At 49.9% G+C, this 18,089-nt stretch overlaps 1 protein-coding gene across 5 annotated transcripts in view; it reads right to left on the bottom strand.

Annotated features, from left to right (window-relative positions):
- Positions 1–18,089, bottom strand: part of ITSN2 (intersectin 2) — an 81,639-nt gene that overhangs the window by 25,184 nt on the left and 38,366 nt on the right. For 4 of the 5 annotated variants that reach the window (XM_074194295.1, XM_074194311.1, XM_074194318.1 and 1 more), the window contains exons 13-22: positions 16,206–16,355; positions 15,422–15,562; positions 15,015–15,102; positions 12,567–12,706; positions 4,729–4,865; positions 2,668–2,792; positions 2,347–2,468; positions 2,019–2,197; positions 1,717–1,861; positions 827–1,032 (exon numbers count right to left, since the gene is read on the bottom strand). In XM_074194295.1, coding sequence (XP_074050396.1) covers positions 827–1,032; positions 1,717–1,861; positions 2,019–2,197; positions 2,347–2,468; positions 2,668–2,792; positions 4,729–4,865; positions 12,567–12,706; positions 15,015–15,102; positions 15,422–15,562; positions 16,206–16,355 — 1,433 coding nt within the window. Of the gene's footprint in view, positions 1–826; positions 1,033–1,716; positions 1,862–2,018; positions 2,198–2,346; positions 2,469–2,667; positions 2,793–4,728; positions 4,866–11,947; positions 12,029–12,566; positions 12,707–15,014; positions 15,103–15,421; positions 15,563–16,205; positions 16,356–18,089 lie in introns of all 5 variants that reach the window. The other variant, XM_074194325.1, reaches the window with a different exon arrangement.

The raw sequence follows: 18,089 nt of genomic DNA, 5'->3' as shown, positions 1-18,089 counted from the left end.
GCCCAGCCTTCCCTTTCCTTTGGCTGTCACTATGAGGTCAATCTACAGGCTCTTGGGCTGCCTCCCTCATCCTGTCCCAATCTTGCCCCACCCCCATCCAGGCAGCCTGTGACGACTGCTACTGCTTCTTTGGGAAGACCTCAATCTGAGCTTCCCGCAGTTGACATGGCCCTCCAGTGCCCCAACAACACTGATTGAGTGCCTACTGTATGCTGAGCAAAAGCTAGGGTCAGGACAAGCCTATGAGGCCTTCCACCATGCCAGGGCACAGAGCTGAGCTTGGTTTCAGGAAGCCCCAAATTCAAGTATGACCTGAGACCCTCCTAGCGGGGGGCCTTTGGGTAAGGCATTTCGGCTCCCCTGTAGACCTGGCAGTTCCTGGGAAGTTGTGAGGATCCAAAGAGTTAATAATTGCAGAGCCCAGGCACATAGGAGGTGCTCCATAAATGCTGATGCTAGGACTGGCCTCTGTGCATCTCAGCTGATTGCACCAACCTCTCTTCCATACTCTACTGCATCTATTTCTCAGGACAAGATGACCCTGGCTTTCCTAAGGCCGAGGACAGAGTGGTAGAGTGGGGAAGCCCCGAGTTCAAGTCCAGTCTGGAACACTGGCGGTGTGACCCCCTTGGTCAGCTTCAGGGTCCTCATCTCAAGCCTCTGGCTGGTCATGGCTCTGTTCTTACTGCTCTCAGACAAGCCTCAGAGTCTGTTCCCAGCCCAGATCCGGGGAAGCAAAACCAGGGCCTGACAAGCCCTGGGGGACGAGCCCAGGGGAGCTCAGAGCGGCCCCCAGCCCCTCCCTCAGCCGGCCCAGGGTACTCACTCTTCCTTCCTGGTTTCCGACCCCGCGAGCATCTTGACATAGGACTTGGGGAACCAACCGCGGCCTCCGTGCACCGTCCCGAACCACCAGTTCTCCTGCTGTTCCAGAACCGTGATGATGTCATGCTTGGAGAAATTCAGGTGGTTCTCCTTCTTGGCAGTCCAGGAACAGAGGGCCTGTGCCTTCAGGTTTTCCACTGTCTGTCCCTGGGGAAGGCAAGTCCAGGGGTCACTCGGCTGAGAAGCAGGAGCAAAGCAGAGCCCCTGCCCGGACTGGGAGGTGGGGTCAATCTACAAAGTAGACCCAGCATCTAAGTGGGGAGCAAGGGCCGCCACAAGGAGGGTTCAGTCAAGTTTTGTCAGGTACAGTGAACTGAGAGAGGCAATAATGCCCAGAAGAGGTCAGAAGACCTGGGTTCAAGTCTCACTTCTGGTGGCTGCTGTCTGGGTGCCCCTTTGCTGCCTAGGGCAACTCAGAGAGGGTGGGTTTAGGGTCCAGCAGCCAGGGTTTTCTTCTCTCAACCTCCCCCCAAGATCTGTCATTCAGCCTGTGAAGTCTCCTTCAAAGTCCAGACCCCAGACCACTGCAAGGCAGAGCTTCTTTGGGAAGACCTCAATCTGAGCTTCTACTCTATCCCCCTCATTTTACAGGAGGAGAAACTGAGGCAACTTTATCACACAAAAGGCATTCCAATGAAAGGACATCGGAGTGGTGTGTGAATTGTGCTTTAAATTGGGAGAAGGAACAAGACCCAGCCCCAGGGGCCCTGTGGTGCGGGGGCAGGCCTCCTTCATGAGTCGCCCCTTATTGGGGTACCAGGCAGCGTGGCACCCAAGGACAGGCAAAGAGAAGAGTTGGAGACATCCCGAGACAGAAAAAGGACCACCCACTTGTCCTTGAACGGGAGATGCGGATCCAGGGGACACAGTTCGAGTGAAAGCGGATTTCTTCTGCCAGTTGGCATTAACCGTGAGGGCAGAGAAGGGGATGTTCTGGTAATCGGTCTCTGTGCTGGGCTGTCCTGAAGAACGGGATCTGCGGGGGGGGGGGCAGTATAGGCACATAAGGAAGCTCAGTGGCCGGACCCCAGAAGCCCTCAGAGAAAAAGCGGGCCTGGGGGCCACTGTAGTCTGGCCATCCTCTTGGCCATGCCCAGGGCAAGCCCAAGCCCCCAGACTGTTCCCAAACTTACTCAGCCGAAGCAGATGAGGTAGTAGACAGAGCAGTCGCAGGGGGCAGCAAGGCCTTCTTGGGGGACACAAGCTTTTCACTGGCCGACACCTTTTCAACATAATTCCCTGGGAACCAGCCAGAGTGGCCTTGAAAACGGCCATAGAGCCAGCCAGGTTCTCCTGTGGTCTTTTCATCCACCTGAAGAGAGAAAACGAGAGGCTGGGGCGACAGGCCAAGAGTGGGAACCTGTGATGCCCAGAGAGGCTGCCCAGCCAGGCCACCCCAGGAGAACCTTGATGGGCACCCCCAGAGTGGATGGGGTGAGGAGCCAGCACTGCCCTCCTTACCTGCACGAGGTCTCCGGCACTGAAACTCATCTCGTCATGACTCCTGGCTTCAAAAGCATATAAGGCCTTGTAGGTCACCCAGCTGGCTGTTGTCCTGGGCTCGGGGGCCCCGAGGGCCTCGCCTGAAAGAGAAGATGACCCTCAGCCCCAGCTGCATCCATCCACTCAAGAGAGTTGAGGGCCAGACTGCGGCTGCAGAAGGACCCCAGGCCTGGGAAGGGCTGGTGCTGAGCCTGAGGCCAATGGCAGAGCTGGCTCCACCCAGGGAGGCCTGCTCCAGACCCTGGTCCTCCCCCCTCTTCCCCCCTTTCTCAGCCTCACATGGCTTGATCTCGGCTCTTGGCAATTCTTGTTGGACTTTTTCTTCTAGGAATCGTTTCTGTTTCTCTTCTTCCTCTTTCTTCAAGTTTTCTCGCCACAGGTTTTCCTTCCCTTGCTTCGCTTTCCTTAAAAGATAAAGAGACCAGCAGGCTTGGGGCATCCTCCTGGAGTGGAGAGGAGCTCCTCCCTGGGGGTAACTCCGCCTGGGGTGGGGGCCCTGAAGGAGGCTGGGCGCCATGGCTTGTTACTCACTGAGAAATCTTTGCTCTTGAGCCCAGGCCCTCCTCTTGCCTTTGCTAAGGCCCGGGGCAGGAGACCTTGCCCCACTCACCTCCGGCTCTCAGCCTGCTGCCTGCGGACACTCAGAACCCTCCTGCTTCCTTTCTCAGAAAGACTCCCCAGGGGAGTTGCCCCTGGGGTCTCTGGCAGCTTCACATGCCCACCCGGGTAATAAGACAAAGCCTCTGACAACCTCTCCCTAGAGAGGAGATGCTCCTCTTGGGAGGCCACCAGTCAAGGAAAGAGAAGGGACAAGGACAGGGCAATCCCTCTGTTCAGGTCAGTGGTCATGGCCTGAAGCTCAGGACAGGACTAAAGTCAACCCATAGGAGAGACTATGAGTGTAATGGGTTAAGAGTGCTCTGGGAAGCCTAGGAGGATTCCATGAACTGATGCTGAGTGAGATGAGTAGAACCAGAACAACACCGGCCACCCCAACAGCAACAGGGGGGCGATGATCAATCTTTTTGTTTTACCTTATTTAAGGCAATGGGATTAAGTGACTTGCCCAAGACCACACAGCTAGGTAATTATTAACTGTCTGAGGCTGGATTTGAACTCAGGTCCTCCTGACTCCAGGACTGGTGCTCTATCCACTAGGCCACCTAGCTTTCCTCAATGATCAATCTTTTTTTAAAAATTTAATTTTGAATTTTACAATTTCCCCCCTAATCTCACTCTCCCCCGCCCCAGAAGGCAGTCTGATAGTCTTTACTTGATGATAGACATCACTAAACTTGCTCATTCCATCAGAGCAACAATCAGGGACAATGTTGGGGGATCTGCGATGGAGAATACCATCTGTATCCAGAGAAAGAATTGCAGACTTTGAACAAAGACCAAAGTCTGTTATCTTTAAATTAGAAAACCCATTATCTTACTATGTAATTTTGATATCTCTTATACTTTTTTTCCCCTCAAGGATCTGATTTCTCTCTCATCACATTCAACTTAGATCAGTGTTTAGCATGGAAACTATGTAAAGACTTACAGAATGCCTTCTGTGGGGGGAATGGGGAGAGGGAAGGGAGATTGAGGAGAAAAATTGTAAAATTCAATTAAAAAAGATAGAGTGCTCTGAGCTCCCTGAATTTCTTCTGCATGAGGATCCTTCTGGATCCTTTTTTCCCTCGATTTTTCTGTGGTGAAGGAAAAAAAAAATCAATCCTGGTCTTGAGACCTGGGGAAATGGACCAGGAATCATCCAAGAATCTGAGAATGCCTCTCTGAGGACCTCTTTCTGAAGCTTCTGACCCGGAGGAAGAAGACACTAAGGAGCTCAGGTGGTGACCAGTTTAACCAGTGCACAAACAATGGAGAGTCATTCATGGCCACTGAGACAAGGCGGTCAGCCTCCTATCAATCTGGCCCTGTGCCCTTGATCACCCTCATTCTGCTCACGCCATGGACTGCAAGACCTCTTCCAGGGCCTGCTTTGGGCTGGTGCCAGGTTGGGTCCCAAGGATCCCATATCACACCAGCAGGCCCTGCCCCCCAGGAGCTTCCCTGACCCTGTTGTCTGCAGTTCAAGGCCTACTGATGGGTTTTCTCCATGTATGAACACTGCTTCCTGGCTCAGGGGCCCACATGCTGATGTTTCTGGGTCTTGAGAGGGAGCATGAGAGGGCCTGGCTCCCCTCACATTCTGGCCGTCCCTACGGGAAAGGAGCCCAGGGCCCCAAGCATGGGTCCAGGAAGGGGAGGGAAGGCCCCAGCCCCAGCTCACAAAAGAGTAGCAGAGTGCCCTAGCAGATGAGCCTGGGAGCCTGTGGTCCGCCTCACCTGGTAGCCTCTTCCTCCAGTTTCTTTTTCTGGGTCACCTCGACCCTTTTCCTCTCAATCTCTCTGAGTTTTTCACGTTTGATCTGATTGAGCTGCTCAAGGGCCAACTGCTGTGTGTTGTAGTTTTCTCTCAATTCCTATGGAAAAAGAAAGAAAAGTCATGAGAACTGGAAACAATGCAAGGAGGTGTTTCAGCACAAACAAGGCAAATCTGATCAGAGCAAGGAGAAGACAGGAAAATTCCAGCTGGTGGAGCTGGCGGCTCCTGGAGAAATGCTTCCCCCTGCCTCCCACAGGACTAAGAATTGGATTTCAATCATTTTCAGGAACAGTGAAAGCTAGGAGAGGGGAGAATTTTGGGTCCCCAATAAGTCTTGCAAAGCTGTTTAAAAAAAATTAAAGACCAATTGCCTTCTGGTCATGTTTTTGAATGAAAAGTGGGTTGTTGGTGGGCAACCCATATTTTCATTGTTGTGTATCTGATTATTAACTCACTATTACTAAAAAAGAGGAGCCAGGACTAAACACTCTAAAGAGGCCTGCATTATCTCCATGAGGACAAAGAGTCTCAAATGTCAGCCCTGGAAGAGCTTTCAGAAGACATCCCCTCAGGGCAGCTAGCTAGGTGGCACAGTGGATAGAGTACCAGTCCTGGGGTCAAGAGGACCCGAGTTCAAATCCAGCCTCAGTTACTTAATAATTACCTAGCTGTGTGACCTTGGGCAAGTTACTTAACCCTCATTGCCCTAAATAAATATAATTAATAATAATAATAATAATAAGTAAATTTTTAAAGACATCCCCTCCTGGGATTTCAGAAAAACCTGCAGACGTGCATGAATTGATGCTGAATGAAGTGAGCAGAACCAGCAGAACATCAGACACACTAATATATTTGGTGATCATCAGCTGTGATAGACAAGTTCATTTCAATGGTACAATAATCAAAGACAATTCAAAAAGACTTGTGATTCCAGAGAAGGAATTGTGGAGTTTGAGTGTAGACTAGAGCTTCCGATCTCCGAGTTTTAAAAGTTGTCTTATGTATTATGTCTTTTTGTCTTTCTAATATTTTTTCCCCTTCCATTTGGATCTGATTCTTCTTTCATAACATGATTGATATGGATCTATATTTAACATGGAAAAATGTGTAGAGCTAGATTGTTTACAGGGGAGGGAAGAAAAAATGTAAAGCTCAAAATCTTGCAAAAAAATTGTTGAAAACTAGCACTACATGTAGTATCTGGTATAGACACATATGTGTGTGTGTGTGTGTGTGTATGTATGTAGAGTATATAGTAAAATTTTATAAAAAGACATCCCCTTTAACCCATGGCTGAAAAGCAGTCACCATGAAAAACATCCCTGATAAAGGACAAGTATGGTATGAGTAGTTCCAAGCTCCTAGAAAACCTGACAAAGAGGTGACCCTGCCTAGCCCGGGACAGTGAGCAGGATGACAGACCCTAGTCATCTCTCTCATCACAAACACACACTCTCTCTTTCATTTTTTCATGATTAAACATTGCCAGGTTCTTCCGTTCTTCCTGGACATTCTCCAGCTTCTAAAGCACCCAATGGTCCACATTTCCTCATTCCCTACCCACACCACTGAAGATGCTTTGTCCAGGCAACATGCTGATGTGCCACAACTGCCAACTCACCCACCAGTCTTTTCTCAGTCTTGGTCTTACTAGGTGGCCTTCTTGCAGATACTAATCTCACTGACCACCCATCCACCCTCAGAGACTCTTCTTTAACCGGCTCCTGACAAAAGTCATCTTCACAATGTTTGTATCAACCAAGTGACCACCAACCAACCCTTTGCCTGAAGATCCCAGGGTGGGGAGCCACTAAAGACAGCAAAGGGGACTCTACCTCTAGGAGGGAAGATAGGAGTCCAGCAGCAAGAGAGCCAAGCTTAGAATCAAGAAGACTTAACTTCCTGAGTTCTGATCCAACCTCAGACACTTATGAATTGGACGCCAACTGGGAATGACTGAGATCAAGCAGCCTCATGGTTTCCCTAGGACCCTCCGGCCCAGTCTCAGGGCTCCCTCCCAATCTTGCTAGGACATGCCCCATGCTGTCACCTCCTCTGGCCGCTCACCAGGCCAGTGCCCAGAGACTTGAGCAAGACAGAAGGCAGACAGAGGCCCTGTGCTGCCTGCCCCTGGAGGCTTGAGTCTGCTCAACCCCTTGGGTCTTTCCTGTACAGACTCTCTGTAAAACTTGTTTCCTCACCAGCTCTGTCCCTTGAGTCAGCCTCTCTACGTCTACTTTTAAGTTTCTGTGGGCGTCTTCTGTCATTTTTAAGAGAACATATTCAATACTGCTGTGAGACAACCAAGAATATGCTTGGCCTGAAATAAGAACACGACAAGATACTCGCCCATGCAGAGAGGGGGCTGCAACTGTGGGACATTGTACGTGGCATCAGGTCTGGGGGTGGCAGGTTTGGGATGGGCTGAGTGTTTCTGCTGGTTTTTCCCTCTGCTCTTCTCCTTTTCTCTCTCTGTCTCTGTCTTGAACTAAGAATTCTTTGGGAGGAGAAAGGGAAAGGATTGCTGGGGAAAACCTCAATTGTAAAGACCAATATCATTTGCTGAAGGTTGACCCTTCGGCTTTCCTTGCTGGCCCTTCTTCCTGCCTGGTAAAAGCTGGTGAGGGTCGCCAGGATCCATGGCTTCTAGACAGCACGGTCTTCCTTGGCACATCAGCCTGAGGACTGATCATGTGAGCAGAGATGCCACATGCCTGGAGAGATGGCAGATGAGTGGCTTGTTACCAGACTCAGACCCCTAGGCTGCCCTCAAAGTAGAAGCACAGGCCTCATGTAGGAGTCACATGCACACATCCCCAGGCAGCACTTTTGATGGAGATCATTGATCAGGAAATAACAGGTGATTAATCTGCCACAATTGCCAACTCACCCACCAGTCTTTCCTCAGACTTGGTCTAACTAGGTGGCCTCTCTTGCAGAACCTGAGATCCACTGTGACTCCCACAAGGAAAATGGAAAGCTCCCTAGAAGAAGGTCCGCTCCTCCTCTTGGCAGAAGGTGGACTCTGGGCAAACACTGGGTCAGTTGTTTTTGCTCCACACATTTTCTCTGGGATGAAAAGAGTTCAGTTCTTGGGGCACAGGCTCAGAAATGACCATACTGTTGAGACTTTCAATCAAAGCTCTACATGCACAGCATCTGCCATCCACAGATTGTAGTATAGTTCTGAGCCTGCCACACTGCATGCCGACAAATGGAACGGCTCCTCCCGTACCAGCTGGCTCCTGCTGACCAGCTCCTTCTGGGTCTCCCGGCTGCTCTGTCCCACACACTACACTGATTTTCTCCCGACACACCTCCTATGGGTAAGCAGGAAGGCACCTTTTCTCAGCTCCCCCAATGAGTTCCTTCACAGTGCAGCTCAGGTGCCTCCTCCAAACAGACCCCTGCCCCACCAGGACTCAGACTCGTCTAGGGAACTCCTCTCTTTGCACACACTTTCAGCAGACATGTGGTTCCCTCTATAAAATGAAGGCTCTTTGAAGGCAAGGACAATTTAATCTTCACATATCCCTAGAGATTTGTGCCATACACAAACTGCAAACACAACCTATTTTACACATTGGCACAGGGGAGCGATAGAACTGCCGAGGAGTGAGGGTCAGATGGGAGAGTGGAGCTGAGAGACCCGCCACAGGATGATCTCACAGGGGTGCCTCCAGGAGGAGTAGTTAGAATAAAGAAAAGCAGGCTCAAGGCCTGAGTAACCTCGGGGTCCCTTTCATCAAAAAGATTCTACCTAAAACACCCTGGACACTTTTCTTGTGATGATGTGGCCAGCAAAGTCTCTAGCTGTGGAGACAGCGAGGCGAGAGTGGACTCCTCAATCCCACACCCACACAATACAGGCTATGCTGAGGACAGAAAAGAGACAGGGTCTGGCTCAGTAAATGGCTAACTACTTCTTAGAGAAGTCTGTCCCCCCAGGGTGCATGAGCCCTTGGGGCCCTAACCTCATCTTAACAACTCTTCTCATTTCTGTTCCTCTGGGCACTGATGGTGCTCACATTTCTTGACTTGATATGCTGCTCATTCCCTCTTTTTATGGAGGAAGCTACCACAACAAAGGACATTCACCCTTTTGGACCTGATTCTGACCCACAAGGAGGAAGATGGGAAGAAGGTGGTCAACAAAGAGGAAGAATTCTAGACAAGGCCCAAGAATGACTTCACTCTGGATGGGGTAGAGGGGAAGCCCAAAAGGGAAGTCATCCTAAGAGGGGTAGCTGGCTCTTAAGAACAAGATTTTGGGAAGAGAAGTAGAAGAGGTGTCCAACAGATGGAGACCAAGAATAAGTGGAGGAAGAGAAGCAGCTGGAAGTGAGTGAAGAAGAGACTGTAAACCCTTAAAGAAAATCAGGCAGAACCTCCAAGCCAATACAAATGTAGGCCATTGATCAAAGTTATGTTGAGGTCCAAGGAAGACTAGGAGTCCACTGAAGTGATGGAGTAAGAAGGTGTATGTAGGATAAAAAGGAGATAATCGAGAGGGAAGGCTTCATGAAAAGAAGCCAGGGAAGCAGTAGTCAGAGCAAAGGAGGAAGAGTATCCAGGCCTGGGGCATAGCCAGAGAGAATGCCTTGAGTCAGGAGATGGAGGGTCCCATTTGTGGGATAGCCACAAGGCTGGGGCCACTAAATCAAAGAGGATGTGAAGATGGTGTAAGAAGACTGGAAAAGGGTGTGTGTGAGATTGCTATATTATGAAGGGCTCTGAAGACTAAACAAAGCATTTGTATTTCATCCTGGAGGCCACAAGGAGCCATGAGAGTTTTTCAGTAGGGCTGTCATGGTCAGAGGTGAACTTTAGGAAAATCACTTTGGTGGCTGGAGGATGGGCTGGAGTGGGGGCAGTGAGGCAGGAAGGGATCCCCACCACAGACTCCTATAGTTCCCCAACCCCAACCCCATCTGGGGAGCTCTGCCAAAGTCCAGGCATGAGGAAATGAGGGACTTGGTGGGGAGGCATCCATGGCCGAGGTGAAACCGCCCAGACCTGGCCGAGGTGAAACCGCCCAGACTTGGTGAAACCGCCCAGACTTAGTAAAACTGACCAGACTTGGCCCAGGTGAAATCAGCCAGAAATGTTGCAGAAGTGAAACTGATCCAAGGTGAAATCCATAGGTCACAAGTGCACAGAGAACCAGTGTGGTTTGGAAACGTCCAGTGTAAGACGTCTCCAGGACGTCCAGATGTCTGAAAGGTGGTTGGTGGTCAACAGGGAGACTGGGGCAGGATAAGGAGATCTGAGAGTCGTCAGCATAGAGATGGTCATGAAATTCCTGGGGGCTGATGAGATCACCCAGTGAAATAGGACAGAGAGAGAAGAAGAGAGAACAGAGCCCTAGGGGATACCTCTGGAGGAGGATTCAGCCAAGGACAGAGAGTGAAGGAGGAAGAGAACCAGGAGAGGAGTCCCCAAAACCCAGAGAGAAGATGCTATCAAGGAGAGTGACCAAGAGTGCCCAAGGCTACAAAGAGGTTAAAGGGGTGGGGATATTCAACTCTCACTTGATTCCAATCTTGATGGGCATCTCAATGTCCCTCCAACTCACAACTCTGGAACAGCACCAGTACGGCTAATCCTCTGATACCTCTTCAAGGATAGGCTTGTCCTGTTTGGGCCTTCCCTACCATCACATTTCAAAGTTCCCTTGGGTCCTAGGAAAATGCTTCATCTTCCCATCATTCCCTTCATATTCCTACTGATGAAAGTACTAACAAATAAAGGTAGTCAAGTGACAAGGTACAGGGTGCTGGGACTGGAGTAAGGAAGAGCCAAGTTCAAATCCAGGCACAGTCATTTAACTAGCTGTCTCTGACCCTGGTTAACTTACTTAATCACTGCATGTCTTAGTTTCCTTTTCTCTAAAATGAGCTAAAAATGCTGCCTCCCGGGGGGGTGGGGTGGGTTTGACTATGAGGATCCAATGAAATAACGTAAGTCTGGCCCACTCACTTATTCCCTCTCCCACCTTCCCAAAGGTAGCAGGACAGAAGTTCAAGAAGTCCTGTGGTAGACAATGGGCAGGCCTGGATAGGCCAGGGTGGGTCATGCAACAGCATCACTGACGTTCAGGGCTAGAAAAACGTTGGCCTCCGTCTCCCAAATGGACCACAAAGGTACAGACCAATTTAAGTCAATATTCCTCCCCTCAAGGAGTTTTTGTCCGACTGGCAGACAACACATAACATGCTGGGTACAAGACCGTGTACCCCCCCAAACCAGAATGCCCATTGTGGAGTTGTCTAAGAACCAACCACACTTCTGCTGTACAGGTCACCAGAGGCAATAGCCAATCAACTGCAAGAACTCCTGGGACACTTCGATCCAAATTCCCTTCTTGTGGGATCCTGTCTCCCCCTCATTAGAAAAGTCCCTTGAAGGTAGAAACCACCTCTCACATTGGCACAGTGCCTGAATCGAAATCAGGGTTTAAGAAAAGGTCACCTAGAGGAAGGGTCCCCCGAAATGTGACTTGAGAAGTCAGGGTTCTGATGAAGTGGAAGGGAGAAGAATGCTCCAGCCTAGGAGGCTGGAGCAACGGGGCAGAGGCAGGAGACAGGATGCCAAGTGAGGGCAATAGCAAAGAGGCTGTCAGTGTTGTTTGCACATTAGGGGTGTGAACAAGGAGGGGAAATGAGCCAGCAAAGTCTCCTGCCATGAAAGGGCAATGGGGGGACAGTGCTCCCTGGGGAGCCTGGGGCTGGGGTGGGTGAGGGGCAGCCCAGAGCCCTGCAGAGGCTGAACAGTTTGTGCACAATCACATTTCTTTATCTTACCTGACAAACAAAACCCCCTGTCCCTGGAAGCCTGGTTCCCAGATCCCACTTAGGCAGGGAGTCCCACGAGCCCCGCTTTCTGCTCAAACACTGACTCACCCCAAACACCATCTCCCATCGATCATGGGCTGAGCCCACTCCCTTCTCAGTCCCGCCGAGAGGCTAGGAGCTGGGGCAGACTGAGAGTTTGGTCTCTTTGAGAGAAAGGGAGCCAGGGGCCCGAGTCTTTGGCTCCAAGCACAGCCAGTCAGAGAGCAGAAGGCTATGAAAGCGAGCAGAAAGGAAAGAGGTCCACATGGTTTGTGCGGCAGGGGAAGGCAGAGAGAGCCGAGACGTCACTCCAAGAAAAGCGAGCCCAAGGTGGGAAAGTAACCTTAAGTAAGAGGAAGAGGTGGTGGAGACAGCTGAGCAGGGACAAAAGGCACCGCAGCATAGAGTCATCCACAGTCACACACTGAAAGATAAGGCAGACAAAAAGCCCAATTAACCCAAGGGGGCTGCTGCATGCCTGGGGCCCTGGTTCTCTCTCCTCACTCATGCATGGCCTCCCCGCTCCTCCTGCCGCTCCTTGGAGGGCGGTATCAGAAAAGCGGGCCTGGGACTCCAGTGCCATGCGATGGAGCCAGGGCTACACTCTGCTTTGGGGAGCAGAGCACTGGCAAGGATGTGGTGGCCTGCCGCACTCTGGCCACAGCTCATGCAGAGAAGGACAGGGGCTGCCGGCCATCACCGCTCAGTCACCAGGTGCCCAAGCTTCAGGCTGCAAGGGTAGGGCTGGTAACTGCTGCTCTAGCATCCCCTTCCCTTCACCCTGGCAAGCCTCGGCCGAGTTGGGGGGCTGGTGACCCGGGTGGCCATCCCTTCGAGGGAGCTGCTCCAAAAGCCTCCACCAACCAAACCTAAGAGCACGACACAAATGGGGTGAAGACGATGAACCCGACGCGAGCATGCACAGCCAGCCCTGAGGGCCTGCTCCCAGAGTAGGGGCTCACCTTCAGCTCACTGTTAAATGCATCCATCTCGGAGAGCTTGGTGGCTGTCTCTCTTTCCAGCTCATCCAACTGCTCCTTCAGTCTGTGGCAGAGACCCTCCTTTTCCAGAGACTTCTTGTGAACAGCCCCGATTCCCAGATCTGAAACACACACACACACACACACACATACACACACACACACACACACACACACACACACACACGGCATTGTTGGTGGCAGAGGTCCCAGGACTCAGGCTCTGAGGCCAGGGCTGGGTCTTCCTGACTAGGGAAGATGGTGGTAGTGGGGCTAGGGATAATCTCATTCCAGCTTCTCCTGAGCCCTGCCAGGATCATTACACATGATGAGAGGCTGGTGGTACAGCAAAGAAAGTGCTGGACCCCAGTGCAAATCCAGATGTGGACACTCCTGAGCTGGTGGCCCTGGAAGGCACCTAATACTGCCTGCCTCAGTTTCCTCAAACATAATGGAGGTATAATAGCAACATTTCTTCCTAGGGTTGTTAGAGTCAGAGACTTTCTGTAAGGAGCTGGCACAGTGCCTGGCCCACCAGGGTGCTCTAGATATGCTTCTTCCCCTCCCCTGGGTCTCGGAAGGCAGTTGGTATTCAGTCAGCTGGGGGAGAGGGGGGTTGGCAGGAGCTAGGTCTGGTGCCATCTATGGCAAAACACACCTTTAAAGACATGTTCTACAGGGAAGGAAATGCAGGCAGGGTTCAAGAGGGATCATCACTGAAGGCAGTCAGTCACTCAATCCAAAGTATTTTAATATGGAGCAGCTGGGTAGTACAGCCCTGGAGTCAGGAAGACCTGAGTTCAAATCAGCTTCACACACGCACTAGCTATGTGACCCTGGGCAAGTCACTTAACCCAAATTGTCCAAAAAACTCAATCATTTATTAAGTACCTTACAAGGGTCTCAAAGTGCTGGGGATACAAAATGAGGTCAAAGATGATCCACAAGACAGGACAAAACTGAGGTCAGAAAGCACGTGCATATGTCAGAAGGGCAGTGAGAGGCCCAGTCTATCAGGGTCATTTCTGGGGTTCTGAATAGTCACTAACCATTTTTTTTTCAAGGCAATGGGGTTAAGTGGTTTGCTCAAGGTCATACAGCTAGGTAATTATCTGTTCTGATGCCGGATTTGAACTCAGTTCCTTCTGACTCCAGGGCCAGCGCTACCTAGCCACCCCGTCACTAATCATTTTAACTGGAAATTCTGTGGCACTGTAAGGTTATCAAAGCACTTTTCACATATCATTTCATCAATCCCCACCACAATCCTAGGAGGTAGGTGTTCATTTCAGCCCCATTTTACAGGGGAGGACACTGAGGCACACGGAAGTTTACTGGTTTATCCAGGATTACACAACTAATGAGCATCTAAGGTAGGACTGGAATTGGACTTCCTTTTCTTTTCTTTTTTTTCCTTGAGAAAAGCAAAGGAAGGAGCCAAGCATTAGGAAAAGAGAGAAAAGGGAGCAGGAAGAAGACAGAGACAGAGAGCAAATCAGACAGGGCCCTTCCCATAGATGCTGGACATGAAGCTAAAAGGTGGCAAAAGAAACCAAATGCAAGAGCCAAACCCCAGTGGCCTTTTGGATCTAGTGTCAAAATGAATTCCAGGATGGAGAAGAAGCAGAGAATATTGACTGGACAATTTCCATCCTCAAACCAGGAGACAAAATTCACTGGGGGAAAAATGTGTCCTCAGTTTCTCCAATAATGGTCACAGCTTCAAAATAAATAATTTTATTATATTCAAATTTATAAGTCCAAAGCCATTAGTCAATTGACAAGTGACCAAAAGGATATGAGCCAGCAGTTTTCAAAGGAAGAAATATGGCCAACGACAACACAAAAAAACCCCAACTCCAAATCCTTCATTCAAAATTAGGGAAATACAAATGAAAGCAATTTGGAGGCTCCAGTCCAGACCATTAGATTGCCTAAGACCCCCAAACCTTGAAGATATGGAGATGGGCACTTGGGGGGGGTGCAGAGCCTGGTCCGGAACTAAGCAAGCCCTCAGCAGGACTGAACTGAAAAAAGTATCAAATCAGGGAGGAAAGAAAGACCATGAAGATGTGTCTGCACAAAATGCTCCCATTGCTCAGCCATTGGAGCATGGCTCAACAAATGCAGGGATACGACTGTCCTCTCTACCTATGGACCACTTCAGAGAAACCCAGGGACTCAGAGGGAAGCAAGGAGGCCTGGGGGAAAGACTTCTGCAAGGATAAGGACTTGCCCAGATCTCCTCACCACAAGGGCCTCTAGTGGCTGGAGACCCAATATCATAGGCATGGCCCACAAGGGCATCACTGAGCAGGTTCGTTAACTGAGGCTTGGGGCCGAGGGCTTGGGCAGAGTCTGGAAGAGCTGCCTCCCCTGGCATGGATAGAGAAGCCAGCCTAGCACCAAGGGGACTGGGAGGGAACTCACTGGCTGAGGTGTCCGGCTGTAGGTGCTGAACTCTCTCTTGGAGTCTCTGCTTCTCCGGTACCAAATAGACAAGCTGGTTCTGAGATTCCTTACAGAAAAAAACCAGGAAACCCTTTGTTGGAGGTTCCCTACTTCCAAGCTGTTGTCAAATTATTTCTAAATAAGTCCTCTAACCCTCTCCTAAAAACCAAAAAACACCCCAAAACCAACCACTCCCCCAAGTCCCCAGTCCAGGTCAGAATCAGAGGCCAGAATGAAGCCTGGGAAGAGCACAGCATAACAGTCACAACCAAAGAACTTCTCCTCAGAGCTCAGTGCAGTTCTTCCAGAAAGCCCTGTGGCTTTGGGAGCAAGGCTGAGTTGGGCCAGGGGGAGGCATGGAACCTAGCCTCGGGAAAGGGAGTCACCTGGAGCTGCTGCTGAAGCTGTGTGATTTCCAGGATCCCCAGGTCACACTGCTTGTCGAGGACTTCCAACTCATTCCTCCGAGTCTGTTTTCTCTGTCGCATATCCTCAAGTCTCCCTGAGATTTGCTGATGTTTGCCATTCTGTCCAAAGGCCAAGAGAGACAAGAATTAAGAGTCAGAAAATAGAATGAGAAACTTTCTCCAGTAGATGCCTAATGTTTCTTGATTGGTAATGAGGAAGAAGAGCCTTCCAGGCTTGAGGATCAGCCCATGAAAAAATCTGGAGCTGGGAACTGAAGTGTGGCTACATAAAGGCTGGAAGGGGGGGATCATTTTGGAGCTCCCTGAACTCCACTCTTTTTTTTTAGGTTTTTTTTTTTTGCAAGGCAAATGGGGTTAAGTGGCTTACCCAAGGCCACACAGCTAGGTAATTATTAAGTGCCTGAGACTGGATTTGAACCCAGGTACTCCTGACTCCAGGGCTGGTGCTTTATCCACTGCACCACCTAGCCACCCCTGAACTCCACTCTTAAACATGGTCCAACTCTTTGCCACTTTCCCTCTGTGACCAATCCCAATCCAATGAGTCCCTCCAGCACTGGAAGGTAGCTGTCTTGCCCAGCAACCTCGTCACTGTATTCTGGCAGGTAACAAATAAAGGCATCAATGAAAAGTAAAGGAGAATCCTCCATTCTGAATCTTTGCACTTGAAGGCCTCCCACCAAAGAACTCTGTCTTGGGTGGCAAGGGGAAAGACCAGCCCACTGTAGCGTGAAGCTCTCACCAGCGCTTCCAGCTCGAGGTGCAGACCCTTCTTCCTCGTTTGCAGTCGGACAATTTCTTCCTGTTCCCTATTCCGTTGATTGAGAAGCTCCTGTCGGCGAATTCTCTCCCATTCCAACCGGCGCTGACGCTCTAGCTCTTGTTTTGCAGCCTGCAAGAAAGGAACAAAAGGATTGCGATGACAAAAGTGACCTTCAGATGATATGGTTCAAAGGCTCTCATGCCACAGACAATGGGGAGCCTCAAAAGAACAGACAAACTAAGATAACACCACAATCTGCAGCAACAAAGGAGAAAAGAAATTCTTTGGGGTATTTGAAATTGGAACCCTTCTGCATGAACAAAATCAATGTAGTCAAGACAAGAAAAGAAAATGGGGAGTGGGGGGAAAATCTTCATATTCAAAGTCAAATGTGGGTCTGCTATCAATGATATAGAGAGAAATAAGACAAATATCAAGTCCAGGATGCATCCCTAGTAGTCAAGTTGTCCAAAGAGATGAACAAACAACTCGAGAATAACTGCAAGTTTATACCCCATCACTCCAAATCACTTGGTCATTCAACCAAGATGACACAAATGGACAGAACCAATGCCGGAGGCACCTGTCATCCTGTCTGTAAAGAACTGAGCATGGCGGGGATGGCTAGGTGGCGCAGTGGATAAAGCACCAGTACTGGAGTCAGGAGAACCTGAGTTCAAATCCGGCCTCAGACACTTAATAATTACCTAGCTGTGTGGCCTTGGGCACACCACTTAACCCCATTTGCCTTGCAAAAAAAAAAAAAAAGAGACCCCCAGGCACCCTTCAAATTTCTCCAACTTCTGTGACTGTAAAAATGCATAGTATTAGTATCATCAGAATCAGAACTGGAATGGCCCTCACAAGTCTAATCCAGGTGAGGAAACTGAAACACCCAGCAAGATGAAGCAACGTGGTTAAGGTCATAAAGGTGGCATGAAATAGATGAGGGGAAGCAGCGTAAGATGGTGCCCTAGACTTAAAGTCCATAAAGAAGAAACAAGCTGTGTCCTAGGATCTGGGCTAAGCACTACATATATGATCTCGTTGGATTTTCACAAAAGCTTTGTGAGACAAGGGCTATTATCAAGAGTGGGATACAAATTCCAGCCCTGATATATGCCTGTGGGATTTGGGGTAAATCTTCCCCTCTCTGGGCCTTGGCCTCTGCACCTATACAAAACGTCCTCCCAGGTATCTTGTAGCTCAGAATCCAAGATCCTATAGTAAGTGGCTTCCTGGGTCTTCTCAAACAACAGATACACTGGTCTAAAATCTAGTCAAGGTCTCTTCCAGAGTTCTGGCTCCCTAGCACCAAATACATCTTGGACAATTCAAATCATGGCCTGTACTTACCAGAGAAATACTTCTCCAAAGCCAGCCTTCAGAAGGAAAGCCTCCCTATACTTATGCCAGCATCACTGAACTGAAGAGTATGTGTTGGGGAATGGGGTGTAAGACTGGAAAGGGAGGAAGGAGCAGCTAAGTTCAGTCTTTCCAAAAAGAGTATTTTATATTTGCTCCTGAGGGAAATAGGGAATCACTAGAATTTTTTGAGTAGGGGCTAACATGGTTAGACCTGCACTTTAGGACAGTGGCTGACTTGAGATAGATGGAAGATGTCCTCCCCCAGCTTTTGCCACAGTCCAGGCATGAAAGGATAAACTGTACCAGGATGGGGAAGTGTCAGAATATAGAAGGGGGCATAGAGGAGAGATACTGCAGAAGGAAAATGGACCGGAGATGGGGAAGGTGAAATGGACCAGAGATGGGGAAGGTGAAATGGACCAGAGATGCGGGAAGTGAAATGGACCAGAGATGAGGGAAGTGAAATGGACCAGAGATGAGGGAGATGAAATGGAC

The sequence above is a fragment of the Macrotis lagotis genome, chromosome 1 (assembly GCF_037893015.1).
Source record: "Macrotis lagotis isolate mMagLag1 chromosome 1, bilby.v1.9.chrom.fasta, whole genome shotgun sequence".
Classification (NCBI taxonomy): domain Eukaryota; kingdom Metazoa; phylum Chordata; class Mammalia; order Peramelemorphia; family Peramelidae; genus Macrotis; species Macrotis lagotis.
The sequence above is the reverse complement of the archived record's forward strand: the minus strand, read 5'-3'. Positions and strand labels throughout refer to the sequence as shown.